Source organism: Erinaceus europaeus, chromosome 6 (genome assembly GCF_950295315.1).
Source record: "Erinaceus europaeus chromosome 6, mEriEur2.1, whole genome shotgun sequence".
NCBI lineage: Eukaryota > Metazoa > Chordata > Mammalia > Eulipotyphla > Erinaceidae > Erinaceus > Erinaceus europaeus.
In genome coordinates this window covers 46227253-46244297 of record NC_080167.1, presented here as the reverse complement: position 1 = coordinate 46244297, position 17045 = coordinate 46227253, and the positions used below count along the sequence as shown (strand labels likewise).

Below are 17045 nucleotides of genomic sequence, written 5' to 3'. Positions count from 1 at the left end.
TTTCCCCCCCTTTTTGTTGCCCTTGTTGTTGTAGCCTCATTGTGGTTATTATTATTGCCATTGTTGATGTTGTTCGTTGTTGGATAGAACAGAAAGAAATGGAGAGAGGAGGGAAAGACAGAGAGGGGAAGAGAAAGACAGACACCTGCAGACCTGCTTCACCGCTTGTGAAGCGACTCCCCTGCAGGTGGGGAGCCGGGGGCTTGAACCGGGATCCTGACATGGTCCCTGCGCTTTGCGCCACATGCGCTTAACCCACTGCGCCACCGCCCGACCCCCTGAAATGACATTTTTAAGTGAGTGAAGAAAGAGTGTGTGAGGTGAGTTTCCTTTTTCTGCAACAATTGTTTCTGTCTGTGAAACTTAGGTAATAAAGACTGTGGTTTGGATTTTTAGAAGGTAAAATTGAGGGCACAGGTAGATAAACCTTTTGTGTAATTCAGAACCCTGTTCTGTTTTCCAAATGTAAACTTTCTGTGATTCTTCTAGTCCTCATCGATCTCCTGTATCTTGGATGCATCTCAATTAAATTCCTTATAGCATCATCCTCATTGTCCACAGAAGCTTCTTTTTCTTATTTGCCACTAGGGTTATCCCAGAACTCAGTGTCTGCATGGTGAATCCACTGCTTCTGGCAGCCATCTTTTCTTTTTTTTTTTTTTCCCCCCTTCCTTCTTTCCTCCCTCCCTCCCTCCTTTCCTTTTTACCCTCTTTTATTTGATAGGACAGAGAGAAATTGAGAGGGGAGAGGGGATAGAGAGGGAGGGAGAAGGATAGACGCCTGCTGACCAGATTCACTGCTCATGAAGCTTTCCCCCTGCAGGTGGGGAGTGGAGATTTGAGCCTGGGCCATTGGCATGGTAATATGTGCTCTCAACTAGGTATTCCACCCCGTCTCCCCAGATACTTCTACGTGGGCTGTAAGCTCTTAGGGCTGTAAGCTCTCAGCTTCTCCCATCTGCTAGATTCCCAGCAAAATCGAGGGACATGGCAGGTGGGAAGTCACCTGCTGTTGGCTGGTTTGTTGTAACATGAGTTCTCAAGCCTTGCCTTTAAAATGAACATGTGCTGAAATACCACACCAGTGGGAAGGGCAGTGCTGGGAATACTTGGTTTCTGTGCTAAGGTCTGTTTTCTCATTCCTTTGTCTCTCCAGCAATCAAGGAGAAGTACTCAGACTGGACAGAGTTCCTCATCCGGGACCTGACTGGCTCGAGGACGGCCCCGGCTAGCCTGCTGGATGGTGTATGTATTGCCCTTATACCACTATTCTGTGTCTGGCGCCTTGCTTACATGAACTCAAGCCTCGGGGCCCCGTGCATATATCCTTCTTCACGTACTCATGGAATCTCTGTGTCCAGAGTCTTGGTCCCTTATTGTCCCTGAGTCCCATAGATTGCCTTGGAGAAACTCACTCATGCTCCCATCAACTGTGGGAAATTGGCCTCTATATGAACACATTTGATAATCTCATTATTAGGCAAATCTTCTCCCTGGCCTGTATCTTTAAGCCACTATCCTATGTAAATACATGTAAATAGATTCCTTAGACTAATGTTGCTGATTCCAGCCAGCCGTATCTGTGCTGTGCTTCAGTTTCTGGGAGTGGTGATAACAGCCTCTGTGAATTATCCACTCTGTATGCAAGACCCCAGATCAGCGCACACATGTGCTGAGTAATAATTGAATTAGCCTCTCTTTGAGATCCGAGAGACAGCTAAGCATACTTAAAGGTGTGGCTAAGGTAATTTAAGGCCGTGAAAGAAAAACACGGTTAATCTGAAATCTAGACATTTCATTTGAGAGTTATTTTATCATAAAGTATGTTAAGACTGATCGTGCGATAATAAAGCAGGAAGAGAAATAAATAAAGTGTACCATAAATAATCATTGAGTTATCAAATCTAGGTGAAAAATGTCCCCCCAGAAGGGGACAGGACAGTGAATAATGAGGATCGTAGTGTGGATTTCCACAATATCATTATTCTTGTCACCTTCACCATCCTTCTCTCTCCTCCTCTAAATGATGTTGGTACTTTGAACCCCACCGCCAAATCTCCAGTGATTGGTCTTGATTTGTGAAGATTCTGCTTGATGTATTTGCTTAGTCTGATGGCTGCTTATTTAGCTGTTCAGTTAACAAATGAAAATGATGATTTTTTTTTCTTCATATTGCTTTGTTTGTTTTTTTTTTTTTCTTAAGAAGCAGCCTCCAAGGCTGGCCGGGCAAACCCTCTTTTGTGTCCTGACACAGGAGGTTGCTTTAGATGGGGAAGTCATTTTATATGGTTTCTCCACTGACTCTTAGGTTAAGTGTGGAGATAACTCCACATGACAGTCTGATCTGGCTGATTATTAATGTGCATTGAGTACAGGCTCACATGATCCAAATACAAGTGGACTCGGGTGATGGGAGTGGGGGCAGGTGCCTCTTGAATGGCATTCATAGCCCCTTAGCTGGGAAAAGTAGGCATTTTGCTCACACACGGTTGCAGCTAGAGGCAAATTTGGTCTAGCTTCTTTTTCAAATGCACCAAGTTTTTCTTGTGGTATTGTGTGCACTCTACTCAGTACTCCACCACCCGGCTCTGATTTGTCTTTTGGAATGAGTACAGTTTTATCTGGAAAGGGTGATTTGTTTGGTGAGAACCCCACCAAAACTGTGATTCTCTGTGTGGTTGTGACTTGTGTTTGTTGGATTCAGAGTTTGCAAAGATGATGGATGTGGGAGGGGGTGGGGGCATGACTGGGGGCAGGAGGCGGGTGGGGGGAACCACCAGACTGTTTGCCAATCGCTTGGATGATGGTGTGAAAAAAAAAATTATATTATCTTCTGCTGTCATCTGTTTCCATGAGAACCTTAAAATAAAGTTTAAAATAAGGAGTTTTGCTTCTGTTTAAACAGCCTCTGCGAGGGAAAGGCCCTATAGACCTCATTACAGTTGATTCCTTAATAGAACTTCAGGATTCTCAGAACCCTTTTCAGTACTGGATAGTTAGTGTGATTGACAATGTTGGAGGAAGATTACGACTTCGCTATGTGGGATTGGAGGACACTGAATCCTATGACCAGTGGTTGTTTTACTTGGATTACAGACTTCGACCAGTTGGTTGGTGTCAAGAGAATAAATACAGCATGGATCCACCTTCAGGTAAGGACTGGAGATTTTGCTGCTGGGAAGTGTTTCAGAAAAAGATGTAGTCATGTTGTTCTGAATGTCTATAAAAAAAGAATCCTCTCTGTGGTACCATTTACATTGGTGTATGTGAAAACCATGCATATTTTAATTTCAGAATATTCTCTAGGGAAGATAATACTCAAATCTCCATTCATAGTGTTCTAAAGGGGCAGGTTGGGGGGGCAGATGGTGGTGCACCTGGTTGAGTGCAAATGATACAATGCACAAGGACCTGGGTTTGAGCCTCCCAGTCCCCACCCACATGGGAAAAGCTTTGCAAGTGGTGAAGCAGAGCTGCATTTGTCTCTTTCCTTCTCTATCACCCCTTTCCCTCTCGATTTCTGGCTATCTCTATTCAATATATAAATAAAGATAAAAACAAACAAAAATAACATAGTGTTATAAAGGGAGAAAATAGTATTGAAGACTTCGAGGAAGTCGTTGTAGTTTCTTTGGAATCACTGATTTGGAAAGATTACATGCTCCCCTTTACTCTAGGGAGAGCAACAGCCTGACTCGTAGGTCAAATTTTTCATCTGCTTACTCATCCATTCCATGCAGCCATTCGTCTTCACCCAGGCATCATCCCCCTACCCTCATCCTCCCACTCAGTCACCAACCCCTCATCCAGATATATTCCATCCACCCAACTCTTCGTTCTTCATCTTGTTACTCTTCCTCTTACTCACTCAGCCACCCACCCACACATTCATTCATCTATGCATTCATCAACCATCCATTCCTCCATTTCTTTCTTTTTTCTTTTTTTTTTCTTCCCCAGAGCACTGATAAACTCTCTGGCTTATGGTGGTGCAGGGGATTGAACCTGGGTCTTTGGAGCCTCAGGCCAGAGCGTCTTCTTGCATAACCATTATGCTGTCTACCCCTGCCCCCATTCCTCCATTCTCTCTCTCTCTCTCTCTCTCTCTCTCTGTCTCTCATCTGCAGGGTTATTGTTGGGGCTCTGTGCCCACACTATGAATCCACTGCTCCTGGTGGCCATTTTTTCCATTTTATTGGATAAGACAGAGAGAAATTGAGAGGGGAAGGGAAGATAGAGAGGGGAGAGAAAGACACCTGCAGTGTCGGGGGCTTGAGCCGGGATCCTTGTTCAGATCCTTGTGCTCATTCCTCCATTTTCTATCTATCCATCCCTTTATCCATCCATTCTTCATCCATTCCTCCATTTCTTTTTTTCTTTTCTTTTATTTACCAGAGCACTGGTCAACTCTGGCTTATGGTAGTGCGGGGGACTGAACTTGGGACTTTGGAGCCTCAGGTCAGAGAGTCTCTTTGCATAACCACTATGCTATCTACCCCCGCCCCCATTCCTCCATTCTTTCTCTCTCTCTCCCTCTCTTATCTCTCTCTTGTCTTGTCCATTCACACCTAGGCATACATTCACTCAGTCTTCCATTCCTTTATATATTCATCTATCCATCCATCCATCCATCCCTTCATTCTTCATCCATTTATTCTTCCACCCATCCATCCATCCATCCATCCATCCATCCATCCATCCATCCATCCATCCATCCATCCATCCACCTACTCACCTCCCCGAATAGCCAAACCCAATGCGCACCATTATGTAATTCATTCTTAAAATAATAAAGAAAATACAATCATGTTTCCCCACTCCCTGGCACATCATACATTTGAATTCACTTCAGATTCCCTGCCAAATGACTTGCCACAGGCTTAGTTGGGTAGCATAGTGTTTTATGCTGACGGAACTCAACTGGCCACAACCCTCAGTGTTTACAAAACAACCATTCTTGACTGTTTCATTCTATGCTGGGTCATCTCCTACCTGCCATGTTGTTTATTTTGATTCTCTAAAAATGCACTGCCTGTCTGGTCTGATTATTCTCCCCTATAGCAGAGAAAATTGAGGCTGGGGTTTAGCTATTGGTCCTGAGCCTCCTTGATTGGAGGGGAGGCTGCAGTCGAAGCCCCAGACCTCTTGCCCACCATCCTTTCCCCTTGAATTCCTTTACAGTTACCTTTTGATCGGTAACTTATAAACAGAAATGTTAGATTCCAAGAAATTAAAAACGTCAAGGAGGAACTGATCATTTCTTGTGAAACTTGCTGCTGTTGAGTCTGTTCCATCTGTAGGTATATGGGAAGCAAAAACTTGGCTCTTTGCTTTATTAATATGACCAAAGATGTTTCTTACCAGTGAGTGTTGAGTATGTGAAGCTGAGGAATGTCAGGGCTTTAACTGGAAACTCTTCCTGGTTCTGAGCATCCTGCGTTTGCATCCATGGCAGACCTGACAGCCTGGGAGACTTGTAGCATATATGGCATTTTATTAGGCTCCATGCTGACAGCGTTTTGAGAGACAGCCAAGAAACCCATTTATTCCCCCAAGTGATTTTGGATTCTGATGACAAACAAAAGTCCTGCCAGTTATGAGCAGAGATCTGTTCTCTCCTGAGCCTTAGGCTCCTAACCCAGCAGAACAGAGGTCCTTGGAGAGGGAAGTGTTTAGTTAGATAAAAATACTTGGACGTATTTTCCAGTGTGAAAATCCATAGCAGAGGATTCAGAGTGTCTGCTTTGCTATTATTATTGTTGTTGTTGTTTTCTGTGGAGTCCTAGAACTCATTCTCTAAAGCAAGAGTGGCAAGTGTCTTTGTTTAGCTTGCCTCTGAGAACCTTCCCTCTTCTCCTTGACACTGTGACATCTGTATTGGAATGCAGGGTGTCAGGAATAACTTGTCTGGGATTTTCTGGACATGTGTTGTCCCTTTCACTGCAGACCTCATGGGGGTTACTTACAGACTTTGGGAAAGGCCTCATCATCAAGAAGTTATTTTTCTTGACAAAAGTTACCAATAAGAGAGTTACATAGAAGGAGAAGAAAATAAAAGACAAAAAGACAACTCTGGAGAGTTTTTTTTTTTTAAATTTTACTTTTAGGTATATTTTAGTGAAAAAAAATTTTTCAGGGGCCAGGTGGTGGTGGTGCACCTAGTTGAACACTAATGTTACAGTTCACAAGGACCCAAGTTTGAGCCTCCAGTCTCCACCTGCAAGGGGAAAGCTTTGCAAGTGGTGAAGCAGGACTGCAGGTATCTTTCTGTCTCTCCCTATCTCTCCCTTCCCTCTCAATTTCTGGCTGTCTCTATCCAATAAATAAAATAAAGATAATACCAAAAAAATTTATTTTTTAAATTCAGAGAGAAAGACCAGAACACTGCTGAGCTCTGGCTTATTGTGGTACTGAGGATTGAATTTAGAGCCTCAAAGCCTCAGTCATGAAAGTCTTTTTTGCATAAACATTGAGGTATCTTCCCTGCTCAAGTCTTTTTATATTTTCAAAAGTGGAAGTGGAAGCTAGTGAAGACTTGGCTTCTGTTCCCCCTTCACAGAATTTAACCTGTGAAGCTACAGTGATCCAAGTGTCACATGTGGGAACACACTTTGGGTTGGTGTCAATCAGTAGTACAGGCCCTGCTGTGACTTACTGAGCTATAAGATAGCACTGTTTCCTTAAGAAATAGTAAAAAATGAGCTGTTTTTCTTATCTTCGGATAGCTCTAAGTCATGAGAAGTCTTGACCTTGAATTGGTGATGATGAAGGAAGATTAATTGGAGACGGGGAAAGAAAGTGTAACAGAGAGAGGAGATGCCACAGTCCTGCCTCACTATTCGTGGAGCTCCTCCAGTGTGTTCTTGGGACTCTCATATGGTCCCAGGGACTGGAACCAGGGTCCTCATGAATAGCATGGCCTGTGAAACCATCCTCTGGCATCTTGTTCTACTTTGTAAAGGGCACAATATTTCTCAAGGACTAGAAAGTGACTAGCTAGTGAAGTCTTAATAAAATTCAAGGAGTCTCTATCCCTTTCTCTAAAATTCTTATACCATGATCTTGACAGAGTCCAGAATGCCATATTGCAGGGGTTCTCCTCACCTCGGGGGACAGTTTCCTCCTCTCCTTCTCTGTGGGTGCCTGTGACAAGCAATCACTCATCACTCTCCTTGCCTGAGGAAGTCTAGGGGAATACTGCTTATTGGGTTCCCATTGGATTCCCTCATACGTGTTATAGACCTTAGGAGAAATGTGTTTGATTTTTGTACAAGTGCCAACTTTGGGGAGGGGGATCCCCCAGAAGTAGAGGAGCACAGATAGGCCAGAATGGATGCGAGTCAACATACACAGTAGCCAGGTGTGTCCCTTCCCACCCTATATAGGATGTTGTGACCACAGCCACTGGCAACTCCTGGCCCTTTTGTCATGAATTCTGAGCTGGTGTCACCAAGCTACTGAGCACAGGCTGTCAAGCTCAAGGTGAATCCCAAAACCTAGGGGAATACAACCTGTGGTCAGATGATAAAATGCAGGCATGCCAGAAATTAGCAAGACAGCCTCAATACCAGAGTCCTCATGCTGCCTTTAGATTCTCACATCCGTCCACAGTCTATCTGAGCCACCTCAGGCTGATGTGGGAAATGAAATGACTTGTTCCATTCAAGGAGACCATCTGTAGATCCTGTTTTGATAGCATGTTGAATCAGTTGATAGCCCACAATAAACTTTCCATAAGGAGAGACAGCATGATGGTTCTGCAAAACACATTAATGCCCGAGGCTCTGAAGTCCCAGGTACAATCCCCAGGACCACCATAAGCCAGAGATGAACAGAGCTCTGGTCTCTCTCTCTCTCTCTCTTTCTTTCCCCCATCCCTCCTTCCTCCTCCCTCTCTCCTCCCCTCCCTCCCTCCCTCTGTGTCTTTCTTGTTGAAATAAATAAAACATTAAAATTCCCCTGAAACAGTGCTCCATAATTTTTTCTTTCAATATTGCATTCATTTGTCATTGTAACCTCTATGTGCAAGCCCAGCACAAACACACACACACACACACACACACACACACACACACAGAGCCTGGGAGAAAATAAAGCAACATGTGATGTGTTTACAGCATGTCAAGTGTAAACATTAAACTTGGTTAGTAAATTCATACTTACCTTTTTAGTCATTGCCCAGCCAGTGCCAATTCTTTTCGGCTTACAAGAGCTGAGAGACTTAGTAAGAAACAGGCTGTGATAAGCTCCATGCCTGTTATATATGGCATCGGGATTCGAACCAGGAGCCTCAGGGATGCAAGTAACATGCTCTATCAGCTGAGCTCTTTCCCAGGTCTCTTGTTGCAATTATTTTTATGTTTCTTTCCTCTCCCTGAATCATTGTTTCCTCCCTGTCACTTTTGCTTCCTGCGTCTGTCCAAATGCCAGGCTAGAGCCTCTCCTGCTTGAGAACTGTGACCTGAATAAGCTCTTTGTGGGTGTTACTTCCCAGGTGAGGTGGGGAAGCTTGGCCACTGGTGGATGGATGACAGGCAGTGGTGCTGATGCGATTCATGTGATCAGCTGACTCACAACTCCTCCCTGCTGAGGAGCCCTACTAAGTGCCTTCTTCATTTCTAGAAGCAGAATGGTTGCTTTTTAACTTCAGGAAGCCCTGAAGCAGGTGGTGTTTTCTGGCAGGCAGGGTGTAAATTCTTAGGGCTGCTAAGTGTGCTTCTTGATTATTCCTAAGTGTTTTCCTCCTCAACTTGTCATGTTTTTCTTTTCTTTTTCTTTAAACTACTGGTACAGAAATCTATCCTTTGAAGATGGCCTCTGAGTGGAAATGTGCTCTTGAAAAAGCTCTTATCGTTGCTGCCAAGTGTCCCCTTCCTGTGGAAGTATTTAAGGTAAGCTGTCACTTCCCCTCCTCTTTTGGAAATGGGACCTACAAGAAGGTCCCGGGGCAAATGGCTCCTTGCAATGCAAAAGAGCCCCCTTCTGGGCTGGGCTGCATGGCTGACACATTAATTTTTCCTGTTTGGTGTGTTTTTTTATTTTTATTTTTTATTATCTTTTATTTATTTATTGGATAGAGACAGCCAGAAATTTAGAGGAGTAAGGAAGCTAGAGAGGGAGAGAGACAGAGAGATACCTGCAGACCTGCTTCACCACTCGCAAAGCATTCCCCCTGCAGGTGGGGACCGGGGGCTCAAACCCGGGTCCTTATGCACTGTAGCATGTGCGCTTAACCAGGTGCACCCACCACCCGGCCCCAGTTTGGTGTGTTTGATCATCTTCACAGCTGCCCATACTGTAAGGCCATGATGAAAATCATTTTTAGAAAATTGTCTACAGAGCTGACATAATGGCTCACGTGATAGTGCACTGCTTTGCCAATGTGTGGGGTCCAGCTTTGAGCCTGACTTCCATCATGGCATTGATGGAAGCTTTGGGGCTGTGGTGTCTTTCACTGTCTCTGCCTCTACACCTCTCTGTCTCTATGAAACAAAACATGACAAAAAATACCTAACAAATAAAGAAAAAAAAATCCCAGTAAATAAAAAGTCACATCCAAGTGGCAAAACTTTATACTTATCAGTAGGTTTCAGGCTTGCAGGATGAAAATCAGATACTTGTAGGTGCTGCAGTATGATGGCTATCAAAGTCCAGGTACCCCCCCACCAGCCCCCTCAGTGTGTCCCCCTCCCCACCAGACTAGCACCCCAGTCCTTCCCCCATAATCACCAGCAAGAGCTTGTGAAAATCTTGTGGGGCTCATTCTTCCCTCCCCCAACCTCTTCCCAGAGAAACCAGTGGAAAGATAATGTCTCTAATTTGGGTCTTTGGTGGACATGAGAGAAAGTGATGCTTCTCTGGCTGGGTCTATTTTCTCAATGGCTCTGGAGCCTGTTCCATGTCTGAAAGTGCAGACTATGTCAGAAACGGGACTCGCCCTCCCCAAGTCTCTAACAATTCTGTGAACACTTGCATGGGGTGACATAGTGAGTCGTAGGCTGCCTGCAGTTTGGTTTGTCTTCTCAGTGCCATCTCCCCTTCCTGTTCTCAGCACTGCTGCACTCTTTCCAGAACACTGTTCTCTGGTCTTCTCTCTGTGCTGTATAGACGAGCCCCTGCTCCTGCCACTTGGAGACTTATGTTTATCTTACAGCAGTTCTTTTTTATTTAGTTTATTGATTCCATATGCAGGAGAGCGTTTCAAATGAAAGAGAGACCTGAGCACCATGCCTGCTATATGTGGCATTGAGATTTGAACAGTGAGCCTCAGGGATGCAAGTAACAGTGCTTTATCAGCTGAGCTCTTTTTTTTTTTTTTCCCCTCCAGGGTTATTGCTGGGGCTGGATGCCTGCACTGCTGAATCCATTGCTCCTGGAGGCTATTTTTTCCCTTTTGTTGCTATTATTATTATTATTATTATTATTAATGTCGTTGTTGGATAGGACAGAGAGAAATGGAGAGAGGAAGGGAAGACAGAGAGGAGTAGAGAAAGACACCTGCAGACCTGCTTCACCACTTGTGAAGCGACCCCCCCCCCCCGCAGGTGGGAAGCCAGGGGCTCAAACCAGGATCCTTATGTTGGTCCTTGTGCGCTTAACCCTCTGCGCTACTGCTGGATCGCCTCAGCTGAGCTCTTTCCCAGGCCACTTGTTGCAATTATTTTTAAAGGTTTCTTTCTTTGTTTCTTTCTTTCTTCCTTCCTGCCTGCCTGCCAGCTTGCCTTTCTTTCTCTCTTTCTACAAATCTTTATTTATTTGTTGGATAGAGACAGCCAAAAATCAAGAGGGGAGGGGTGTTAGAGAATGAGATAGACACCTTCAGCACTGCTTCATCACTTGTGAAGCATTCTCCTTGCAGGTGGGGACCAGAGGCTCAAACCTGGGTCCTTATGCATTTTAACATGTGCACTCAACCAGATGCACCACCACCCAGCCCCTGAAAGTTTCTTTTCCTTTCCCTTAATCATTGTTTCCTCCCTGTCACTTTTGCTTCCTGCTTCTGTTCAGTTTTTGCACCTTGAGTGGTGCCCCTGAATTGTGTTTTTGAGTGAGAAGGCTTTGAAAATCATGGGCTGGTCCATGCTGGGGGGAGGGGGGTTGGGGACACTTTTGTGTATATTGATTTCCTCATAGCTATTGTTTGTACCACAAATAGTTCCCTCACTTATTTTGATTGTTGCCATTACCTGCAGGTTCAGGTGTAACTGGTGTCCTCCTGTGAGTCCCTGCTCATTCACCCACAGTTTTGCTCTCACACTCTAGTGGCTGCTGGGTCTGTGTAGTGATTCTCTGTGTCATAGTCATCTCTACGGACCACACTTGTAAGCTCCAGGACCTCATTCTTTATTGTTACTGCTTTGTTTTATCCAATCTGTTCATTCTAACATAACTAGTAGGATTCAGTCCTTGTTTGTCAGTGCACAAGTTCATTTCTTAAGAGAGGCAGAGGAAGAATGAAAGGGACCACAGCACCGCAGCTTCCTTCAACACACTGGGGGCTGGACTCGATCCTGGGTCACACACATGGCAAAGCAGTGAACTACTCAAGTGGCCCAGTGCACAAGTTCTTGAATGCTTGTATATATCGGACTCATTGCATTTTAAGTTTTGAGTTCATATAGACCAATCAGATGTATTTATTTACTACCAGAGCACTGCTCTGCTCTTGCTTGTGGTGGTGCTGAGGTAGTGGTGCTTCAGGCATGAAAGGTTTTTTTTTTTTTGCCTCCAGGGTTATCTCTGGGGCTTGATACCTGCACTATGAATCCACTGCTCCTATGGCTTTTTAAAAAAATTTTTTTTGGCTAGGACAGAGAGAAATTGAGAGGGTAGGGGAAGATAGGGAGAGACACCTGCAGACCTGCTTCACTACTTGTGAGGCAGCCCCCTGACAGATGGGAGCTGGAGGCTCGAACCAAGATCTTTGCACGGGTCCTTTCGATTCGTACTATGTGTACTAAGGGTGCACCACCACCTGGCCCACAGACATGAAACTCTTTTTGTATAACCTTTGTGCTATCTCTCCAGCTTGACCTACTAGATATCTGATACTGCAATTCAGTGTTGTGACTACTCAGACTTGAAGTCTAGACTCTGATAATCTTCATCTGTTTTTAATTTGAAGTGAACTAGCTCATTAAACATTTATTGAGCGTCTACTCTGCAGAATGTTGCTGACCTGATTCCAGAGTTTAATGATGTGTTTACAATTTCCAAAATATAGGCACGTTTTCCCCTCACTTTGATGTCTCTCTGTTAGAAATCAGATGGTTGTTTTGACTACTGGAGAATGAGCCATGCTGTGGTCAGAACTAGGAAGCCTGTCCAGGTTTGATGGTTGGCATCTAGTGGGAGGAACTCTGGCATGAAAGGAACTGCCAGTGCTGTGGTGCCTCTCTCTCTCTGAAGGGAGGTCTTTGTCTCTCTCTGAATGAATGAAATGGTGGCCCAGAATGGTGAAATCATGTCTATGTGAAGCCTTCTTCCACACTTTCAGAAGAGGGAAGAGTGTTAACTACTTACTGAGTGTTAGTCTGATGTTTTTCAGGGAAGCAGTGTATAAAGAACTCAATAAATAAAAACTGATTTCTTTGACAATCATTTTTCTCTTTTCTTTTTTTCCCCTTTTTTTAATTGCTATCAGGGTTAGCAGTGGGGCTCAGTGCCTGCATGATGAATTTACTGCTTCTGGTGGGTTTTTTTTTTCTGTGTGTTTTGCTTTGGTTTGTTTATGGAGACAGAAAGAAATTGAGAGGGAAAGGAGATATAGAGAAGAAGAGAGAATAAGTGAGAGAGACCTATATTTTTGCTTTATCATTAGTGAAGCTTCCCCCTGCAGTTGGGGACCAGGGGCTTGAACCCCAGTCCTTGTGCATGGTGACATATGTACCCAACCAAGTGCACTACCATCCTGCCCTGAGAATCCCACTTTCTTGGCAGTTGTAACGCACTTTTCTGTGTGTTTGCTCTTACTTCAGCTTGGTGACCTACCCTATGTTGGGTAGAGTGAATGTTTGTACATCTAATTTTGAAGTCCTGATGACAATCACTGTGCTAGGTCCCTGAGGGGGTTTTAATAAATCACAAGGTAAAGCCACTGGATGGGTGAAAACCTTGAGGACGTGTCTGTTACAGTTGAGGTTCAGGAGGCTGAAAAGCATTGGCAGAACCCTGCATCTTGGGAGAAAGACCCTGAGAGCCTGGTTCAGCATTGGTCCTTCTTGGGTTGTGGTGGTGTTTCTCTAACCTCTGCCATATCTATCTGCCCCAGCCTTCTCCTCTGTGTGTCTGCCCAGGTGTCCTTTTATTATGAAATAAAAATTACCTTGAAAGCCAACCTTACTAGATCTACTCAGACTGTATGTGGATATGGATTTATGTTTGAAAAATATTGGGTTGTTGGAAAAGTCTTGACACAATTTTGCATAGAAAAAATAAGTCATGACTTTTCTGACAACCCAATAATAAGACACAGAGGTGATACCTAGGGAAATATCATATCCTCAGCCTAACTTTCTTTCCTATTTTTTGGATCAGGGCTGGGGCTTGTCTACTCTGGACAAACTTTGTCAGAAAGAGAGAGTCAGAGGTGATGGAACACCTGATTGAGAGCACATGTTACATTGCACAAGTACCCTGGTTCAAACCCCCAGTCCACACCTACAGAGTGGTGAAGCAGTGTTGCAGGTGTCTGTCTGTTTCTCTCCTTCTCTATCATCCCTCCCCAATTTCTGGCTGTCTCGATCCAATAAATAAAGATTATATAAAAAAAAGAAAGAGAGAATCCTACACACAGCACTAAATCTTCCCTCAGCCCCCTAGCACTTGTGTTTGGTGTACCAGGGCTTGAACCTGGGTCACCTGATAAAGCAGGGGTAGGAAAGGAGGATATCTAGGCCTAAGTAGAAAATAATTTGATTAAGCACTTTATGGTGTCTTTTTTAGGTCTTTCCACTTGCTTGCTGCACTTATTGAGTCTAAGTCTACTCACTGCAGACTATCACACACTTTTACTTTAAGATACATATTTTCCCCTAACTTATGGATACCTGTGGACATATTCCCTGTCTCTTGGGCCCTGGTCTATATCTAGGTTCTGTAACTTTGTTAGGAGTTATGCCACCCAGAATGGAACTAAGGAGTCATTTGAGTTAGGAAAGGTCTCACTAGAGTATTGGAGCTAGAGGGTTGATATCGCAGGCCTGGCATCTTTGGACTAGTCTGAAGTGAGACAAGTCGAGGTAGCACTGGTTGCACTGATTTGCTTGAGATCAGCAGCTGCAGTGTCAAATGGTGTGGATCAAGAGAAGCATGAAGAAAAATGAGCAAAGCCCCAGAGGTTCCAGGACCAGGAGGAATATGGATTTTAAAGAGAATGAGGAAGATTCCTGCTGTCTTAGAGTTTAGGAAGGCAATAGATAGTTATTATTGTAGCCAAGTTACTTGGGAGCTTGGTTCACTTTGAAAATCCCATGGTTAGGATTTACTGTACCATAGGGGGTCTCACCATGATTGATGCTATTTAAAGCTATTTACAAATAGCTATGTCTTAGATACTGACAGGACTGGTTGTTTCTGGTCTCCCTGGTCTATTACAAGTGAATTAAAAAAAAAAAAGTTAGCAGCACAATTTGTAATAGCTAAAACCTGAAAGGAACCCAGGTGTCCAACAACAAAAGAATGGCTGAGGTAGTCCAGGAGGTGGTGCAGTGGATGAAGTGTTGGACTCTCAAGCATGAGGTACTGAGTTCAATCCCCAGCAGCATATGTACTAGAGTGATGTCTGGTTCTCTCTCTCTCTTTTTTTCCTCTCTCTCCCTCTCCCTCTCTCCTATCTTTCTCATAAATAAATAAATAAATAAATAAATAAATCTTTAAAAAAAGAAGAAGAATGGCTGAGAATACTACTCTGCTATTAAAAATTATAAATTCACTTTCTTCACCCCATCTTGGATGGAGCTTGAATGAATCATGTTAAGTGAGATAAGTTAGAAAGAGAAGGAAGAATATGGCATGATCTCACTTATAGACAGAAGCTGAAAACTAAAAACAGAAGGGAAAACACAAAGCAGAACTTGGACTGGAGTTGGTGTATTGCACCAAAGTAAAAGACTCTGGGATAGGTGGCGGGGAGAGTATAGGTCCAAAAAGGATGACAGAGGACGTAGTGGGGGGGTTGTATTGTTATGTGGAAAACTGAGAAATGTTATGTATGAACTATTGTATTTACTGTCAAATGAAAAGCATTAATCCCCCAATAAAGAAATTAAAAAAAAATTTTAAAAGAATACTACTCAGCTATTAAGAATAATGAATTCGCTTTCACCGACCCATCTTTGATGGAGCCTGCCATTGTTTTCAGAAGCCGCTGAGTGTCACCGCCCTCAGAGTGTCACCGCTCAGGGACTCTGCCCCTATTGGCTGTCATCATCTCGTGCTGCAGGTGGAAGCATGGAACACTGCTTTTCTCATTCCTCTTTTTTTTTTTTTTTAAAAAAAAATTGATTTAGTGCATGGCAGACTGTGATAAAATTGTTACTTACGGGGGTCGGGCGGTGGCGCAGTGGGTTAAGCGCATGTGGCGCAATGCACAGGGACCGGCGTAAGGATCCCGGTTCGAGCCCCCGGCTCCCCACCTGCAAGGGAGTCGCTTCACGGGCGGTGAAGCAGGTCTGCAGGTGTCTGTCTTTCTCTCCCCTTCTCTGTCTTCCCCTCCTCTCTCCATTTCTCTCTGTCCTATCCAACAACGAATTGTGTCAACAAGGGCAATAATAATAACCACAACGAAGCTACAACAAGGGCAACAAAAGGGGGAAAAAAATGGCCTCCAGGAGCAGTGGATCACCGAGCCCAGCAATAACCCTGGAGGAGGAAAAAAAAAAAAAAAATTGTTACTTACAACTCTAAGTAACAAATGGAAACAAGATGTAATGTTCCCATCATAGATCTCACTGCCTATTTTTTAGACATATCACATTGCTAAAGCTAATTCAGTGCCAGTGGGATTGGAATATCATAATGTTATTATTGCTTTAATACCTGCTGACATCCTAATGTCCAATTTTAGATGAAATTAATATAACAAGAGTTGTTTTCTAATGAAAATATGAGTTCTAGTTCATAGGTGAAACAGGAAGAACTAGATGATAAATGGTACTGAATCTTTTTTTAAGTATGATGTGTCATGGTGATTTAATTTCAGGATTTCAGCCTTAGTTATAGATTGATTTGAATGCAATACTAATTAAAACCTTCTTTGGCTTCAATGAAGATGATGCTTAGAAATTACCCAAATAAGGGGGGCTGGGTGGTAGTGCACACATTATAGCTCACAAGGATCCAGGTTTAAGCCCCCATCCCCACTTGCAGGGGATGGGAGAAGATTTACTAGTGGTGAAGCAGGCCTGCAGGTATCTCTCTTTCTCTCCCCCCTCTACCTCCCCTTTCTTTTTCAATTTCTCTCTGTCAATGCCCAAAATAAAAACTTTTTTTAAATAAAGGAATCATGTAAAGGAACAGGGGCCTTTGGAAAGACGCAGATGTAGAATGTGAGCTCCCAGGAGTTGGGCTGTAGCAAAGCAGGTTAAGCGCATGTGGCGCAAAGCGCAAGGACCGTCTCAAGGATCCTGGTTTGAGCCCCTGGCTCCCCACCTGCAGGGGAGTCACTTCACAGGCGGTAAAGCAGGTCTGCAGGTGTCTGTCTTTCTCTCCCCCTCTCTGTCTTCCCCTCCTCTCTCCATTTCTCTCTCTTATCTAACAACGAAGACATCAATAACAACATAATAACTACAACAATAAAACAACAAGGGCAACAAAAAGGGAATAAATAAATAAATAGTTAAAAAAAAAAGAAGAATGTGAGCTCCTTGTGGCTAAAATTCAAAATCAAAAGCAGATCACCTTGAAGCTAAAAAATCAGTTGTGGGCAGCTGGTTTTGTATAGGTCCATTCCACTAGAAGGCTTCTGGATTTGAAGAGGTGCAAAGGGGGCTGAGTTTCCTGCTACTGTTTTCCCCATTTGTAACAGCAAGAAGGAACAACCAGAG

General features: G+C 43.8%; 1 protein-coding gene across 8 annotated transcripts in view; it reads left to right on the top strand.

Annotated features, from left to right (window-relative positions):
- The window catches only part of SFMBT2 (Scm like with four mbt domains 2), a 123942-nt gene that overhangs the window by 43452 nt on the left and 63445 nt on the right, over nucleotides 1–17045 (top strand). For all 8 annotated transcript variants that reach the window (XM_060192130.1, XM_060192128.1, XM_060192126.1 and 5 more), the window contains exons 5-7: nucleotides 1157–1245; nucleotides 2906–3152; nucleotides 8794–8891. In XM_060192130.1, coding sequence (XP_060048113.1) covers nucleotides 1157–1245; nucleotides 2906–3152; nucleotides 8794–8891 — 434 coding nt within the window. The remainder of the gene's footprint in view (nucleotides 1–1156; nucleotides 1246–2905; nucleotides 3153–8793; nucleotides 8892–17045) is intronic.